This window comes from Ascidia mentula, chromosome 8, assembly GCF_947561715.1.
Source record: "Ascidia mentula chromosome 8, kaAscMent1.1, whole genome shotgun sequence".
Taxonomy (NCBI): Eukaryota; Metazoa; Chordata; class Ascidiacea; order Phlebobranchia; family Ascidiidae; genus Ascidia; species Ascidia mentula.
Window position 1 is genome coordinate 14,451,412 of NC_138573.1, and position 6,069 is coordinate 14,457,480.

At 38.6% G+C, this 6,069-nt stretch overlaps 1 protein-coding gene across 1 annotated transcript; it reads right to left on the minus strand.

Annotated features, from left to right (window-relative positions):
- Nucleotides 1-2,573: 2,573 nt before the first annotated feature.
- LOC145911656 (beta-1,3-N-acetylglucosaminyltransferase manic fringe-like) lies at nt 2,574-5,840 on the minus strand. Its single transcript, XM_082999062.1, has 8 exons — nt 5,570-5,840; nt 5,327-5,477; nt 5,174-5,250; nt 4,890-5,006; nt 4,461-4,621; nt 3,966-4,151; nt 3,505-3,612; nt 2,574-3,320 (listed from the first exon to the last, which is right to left on the minus strand). The coding sequence occupies exons 1-8, from the start codon at nt 5,712-5,714 to the stop codon at nt 3,006-3,008; spliced, it is 1,260 nt and encodes a 419-aa protein (XP_082855188.1). The 5' UTR covers nt 5,715-5,840; the 3' UTR covers nt 2,574-3,005.
- Between the last annotated feature and the right edge of the window lie 229 nt (nt 5,841-6,069).

Below are 6,069 nucleotides of genomic sequence, written 5' to 3' on the forward strand. Positions count from 1 at the left end.
ATATTAGACCAAGTCCACTGGGAAGGAATTCTCTATTGGCAGAACGCAAGCAACATAGACTTGTCACTCCACATCTCTGCCACACTGATGGTATGCTGTCAGTTGGATTGCGGTGTAAGCTATATACCAACTGGAACAATTTTTACTCTCGAAAAGTTTCCTGCAGCTCGCAAACGAAAACTTCCTTATCATTTACCGTTAGATAAACAGTCCAATTGTTAAACCAACTTGGTCATGGCATTGTATCTCTCACTGACCGGGAAGTGGACCTCGCTCTTCGGCCTGGCACGAGCACTTGGCTAATCCGTTCGGTCAAGTCCACCACGTACAGTTTTGATAAGGAAATCTCGGTTTGTTGAACGAAGATAAGCTAAACGAAGTTAACATTTGCCTGGCTCAACCTCGCAAGGCTGTTATCGGGCTCCACATAATGTTATCAGGCAACTGCTTATCAGAAACAAGCACAACCACTCTCTCCTACACCTGGCAACGCAATCAAATAACCTGGAGCTCTTAATTCCAACGCTATTGGAAAAACAGAACACATAACTGACTTATTGCATAATACCTGGCGGACCCAAAAGTTGGAACGTCCTGGGCATTAATCACACACTCAAATCACTAACTTCGCCTGCGGGCAGAAGCGCCTTTTCTCTTTGACGCTGCGAGCGTTTTTTTGTACAAGCGAGACTATTGTTTGCCCGGCCGTGCAGCTCTACGGATTTGCCTCCTTTCGTGATGTGTGCACTGGCCGTCGTGGCTTTTTTCTATCGGGCGTTCTGAGCCAATACAGCGCACACGGCGATGTTTTTCTCGCATGAGTGATTTCGCTGCTCCAGATAGCTCCGCTGCCTGGCTGGTTGTCAGTTTAAAACCACGATTCATAGGAAAAACCTGCCGGTGCGTTACATCCTTGATTTGTCGAAGCTTCTACGCAGCGACCTCCATTTATGATGTGTTCCACTTACTGTACGTCATAGTTAACCTTGGTTTGTTATTTAATTACTTTATTCTATGTTTTACATTTACATATTGATACAAACAGCTTTGGCGACTGTATATTTCAAAATTTTGAATCATTGTACTGACTTGCACGAATGACACGGTACAGATTGCATGTCATTTGGTCAACTGTTTACCCGAGAGTATTTTGGTGATAGGTTATCACCGCTTCATTGTTTACACACGTAACAAATCAGATACTGTATTCCACACAACGAATATTTGGAGCAATGCTTCTTTTTATACTGTCCCAATATAACTGAAATTGGGAATTTTATTGATCAGTTTATAAAATGTTTTATTTAGGTTTGCACGCTATTGCCAAAACCAAGAAAAGGCTTTTAAATATTACATGACCAGCGTATATTCACGTACAGCATAAACAATACAAGATGCAAATCCAGACCGGACGGCATTAACAACACCATTTCAGACCTCCCTGCATTATTCATTTTTGTGGCGAAGAGGTAATAAACATCGTGGAGGTCTTCGCTCTACTCTTGCGGTTTAATATTGCAGTTGACCCTTGGGCTAGTAGGGGGAAAGTATGTCAAGACAACTAAGGAGCTTGTCCCGACTGGTTAGGTCTTCCCAAAAACGCATGGTGATAACATTTGACATTTTATTGTTTCAGTTTAAACACACACTTTGAGCAGTTGGTATATTTTCTTTCGTTTTGATCTTTGTGCTTTATTTAAGCTGATATGATTTGTATCAACCACAGAACCAATCTAGTATCTGAACCTACACCCTCTAGTTTAAGTAACGCAAACGAGCGAGAACTTGGTTGTAAAAGCACTCCACGAAATATTTTTTTCTGAATGCTGTTTATAATCTTTGACAATGTATTTCTTAATAGTTGGACGGACTACGACTCGGACACTCGTAAAGCAATTTATCAAAATAGCAAAGAATGGATCTCCATTTTCCGAAATAAAAACAACAAAATACGCCGTTTTGCTTTCTATTATGTATGTTTGTTTTTTTATCGGAAAAACGAAGGCAACCGCAATTTGTATTGCATCCAGGTGGTCTAACCGCAGAATAATTTTTTAATAACATGCTGTTTGTTTTTGCCCATTGTTCTTCAAGAAAAATAAAACAATAAATTTTGCTGCGCAAAGCTGAACAGCGTCGTCTTGCGGAAGCATAAAAACGTCAAATTTTAACTTAACATATTTTTTAAATTTACTTCTGACGATGCGATTTACGTTTTCTATACTTTGTTTCTGTAATTTTCTCTATTCTTTGCATGCCAACTTGTAGTTTGGCGCTGTAAGATGGCTTAGTTAGCAAAAAGGGTTGTTTTAAACGCCTTGTATACATTATAATGTCAAATGCTTTTCTGGTCGCTTTAAAGTTTTGTTCAACAAAACATTTTAGCAGAGACCAACCAGAAGGCGTAGCACTACCATGAAAAATACTGTTACATCACTGCAATTGATACTTGTATCTAAAATGCAACAAGCCATACACAATGCTGATACTTGTAAAAAGCAGCAGGAAAAGAAAAATGCAAAATACAAAAGTAGGTAAAGCGTTCAAAATTATAAGCGAAATAAAGAACAGATGAAATGTAGTGGGATCAAACTTACGTAAAGTTTGTTCTGAAATGCAACGTAATGAGTTTACATTTTACCCCAAACATGATGGGTTAAGAAGAATTAGATAAAAAAGTTTAAAAGTGAAAGAATGCATCATTGGGCGTGACATCGTTACAACTTCATTAAATCTTGGTACGTTTTATGAATGGTAACCAAAAAACAATGGTTGTATCTCTATAGTTTAAAGTAGTTTTGAAACAGGCAGTGTGAATATGGCACATGTCCCATTGAATGGTATTAAGATTTTTGTTCGTGTGGGAACTTTACTATGTTGTTTGTTTCAAAATGCAACGACAAAGGCTGATAAGCATAAATTTCTTATCTGCAAAGATGCTCTGTGCAATGCAGCAATGTGTCAGAAACACGGAAAACCGTTTATTTGCAACTATAGATCATGTTTTATTTCCTATCGTATATTAAACTGTGCAATCGCCGTACTACAGGACCAGTTATCTTTGATAACTGATTATCTTTGAGATTCGAAACCGAAGTTGGCCCAGAAGGAATTCCCGCGTCTGTTCTCGAAGGCAAAATAAAATTATACGTCACTTCCTCAGAGAGGCCTTTCAAGGTATATGACGTCATGTCTTCGATGTGAGAGTGCATCTGGGGGACGTTGGTCAACGATACGTTGAGTAGGTGAGTGATGACGTAGCCGAAAACGCAATCATCCGGAAGACTGATCGAGGCTGCCACTTGCACGATGGACCAGCCCTTAAATATAGTTGATACATATTCAAACCCAAGGCAAGAATAAACACTTTTGTTTAATCATTATTAAGCCTTCGTTATTATGAGCTGCCCTTTACCGACAATTACAGGTATTATTATCATAATTCTACAGCAAATTACGCATTTCCAGTGAAAACGAGTTGTTTCGTAATTATTACAAACGTACCTCCATGACCGGTAACATTTTTTCAGCAAGCGCTCGAGAAATGCAGAATCCTGCTCCCCCCAGGGCGAAGTGGAACGAAACAATATCTGCCTCATCCCTGACAACATCCTGTGGAAATTCGGTGATTCATATTCATGTTGCCCGTATTAAATCCAATAATTTTGAAACGAAAGCAATGATATATGAATCATTTTTGTTACGGTATAGAGTATTTAATAATGGCATTGTAAGACGATAAATTTGGCTTTATACTATAACGAGTTTTTGTACATACAGTCAACAAAAATCAATCTTTTCATTATTTTGAATGCATTAAACGTAGTCTGCGCAAAACTGTACCAAAAACTGTTAAACTCATACTTGCCTGCATACTTTTCTATTTAATCTAAATTTTTATAAAACTGCTTTTTACATTTGGGTTTTATTATTAGTGTTCCATGTGTACATAAAATCTCACCAACCTGAAATTCCTCGTTGTGTGCTTCCCGTGGAAGGTCAAGTTTGTACGCGATTGTAACCGTGGCCCGGGTTTTGGATGGAGCTCGACCCAAATAAGCCGTCTGCGTTGGATCAAAGTTGCTTAAAAGCGTGAGCAGCCGGTCTACGTTTACATAAGCGTCGTCGTCAAAATGACAAAACCACGATTCCTGAAATATAATGAAAAAAAGTTGGCAGGTTACTTGGTGTTGTTGGTGTTTGTTTAATGGATGAGAAATAAGATAAGTTTTATTTCACATCCAGCAGGGCACATAATCGTCTATTAAGTCATTTATAAATGCTAATACTTCAGTTGTCTCACTTGGCGTAAAGTTGTGACAAGTTTGGGCAACTTGTGGTTTTTCTTTTTGGAACAAAGAAAAACAAGTGATAAATATATATGTGACTATATTGAAGCATTATTGTGGAATTATTATCAAATATACATTGCGTGGTAGAAATATGTCTATATTTTGTACCTTTAAACCGGACATGGTGTAATGTTGAAACTCCCAGTATAACTTGCATAAAAGCGACCACTTGCTGTGCGACTTACGCGGACAATCTGTTGGAATGAGAGCTGGGGCAGCATCCCCAAATCTCCTTTTCAAATCTTTGCGTAACGTGATATCGTCCTCATCTGCAACATTTATGAGTTTGGTATTAACTTTATGTTTCCTTTATTATTTCTATTAGACCACGCATCACCGAGGTCATTTTGTCTGACTCTGTATTATCGTCAACAACATAACTAAATCTTTTATATGAACTCATGTTTATTGAACTCGAAACAAGTGCAAAATTATTTTGTCTCAAAATATGTAACCAGCACATTTTCAACCGGTCAAGTACAATTTAGTAAAAAACACAAACAGAATTATAATTTACTGCAGCGGATGCAACGGCACCTGTTAAAATGCGAGTGTAGCGAGGTACCAGCGAAACCCAGGTGTCAAGGAGTAATGGTACTCTTGTATGGTGATTCGATTCTGTCGTCCGTATGCTAAAGTAAACATCGCTAGGTCCTGTAGAATGTTCACAGTTTTTGAAAGCTTTTTTTTGACATGTTTGTGAGAAAAGTAAATACAAGTTTTAGGTTTCCTTACAGGAAAATAATTAACCCGTGTATACATAGAGCATCGTCCACCCTTATCGCAATAGCAATAACGGCGGCCTAATCTTTAATGCTTACGCAAATAGTGACGAATTGGTTTTTCTTTTCCATCGTCATTATCAGTTCCAAACAAGCTCACCCAAGACGCTGAATTCCTGTTAAAGCAACCAACGAACAAAGATTAGCAAGTGCATTTTTGAAACGTTTGTTTTGCTACAAACTGTTACAAACCTAGAAACGAGTTTCATCGGTTTTTGGTAGGTTAGCATGGGCACGTTCGGTCCTTTCCGAGCGATTTGGTTGGAATCCACATAGAAGTCTCTAGTTTTACTCGATATTTCCGCCCTGTACCAGGCAGTCTCAAACTTTCGATAAACATCACCTGTAAAAACATCAAAGTTTACAATCAATTTATCCGTCTTGTGTGTTGTGTCATATATCAAGGATTGACTACAAACAGAACAACGTGTTTACCTTTTGCGAATGTTGCTGTGCTGTGGTCTGGTTTCTGATGCACACCAACGGTTCTTGGATACTTCGATAAATATATGAAGGTGGTCAGAAGCAAGTTGAACGAGGATATCACCACAACCACCTTCATTAGCATTTGACTGAGCATGTTGTGTATCTTACTTCAAACAGTTGTTATGCATTTTCTGTGACTACCTTCTCACACTGCTGCTGTAACTAGATCCTGTTTATTGCATTGTTTTAACTACAGCAATTATTCAGGCAAATACCTACGACTGGAAGTTGCAAGTAAGAATGGCTAATGTGCTGGCAATACTAATACGCCTTATAGTCTTAAACACAGCCTGAGGGCGAAAGGCAGACGCTATCTGATGTGACCTGCTTTTTCTCAAGGCAAACGTTTTCTTGGGAGAGAAGCTTTGATATGAGTGAAATACCTGCCATTCATCGACAGCATTGTCTACAATACGTTAAGCCGGGCGATTGTTTCATCACAAACCGCA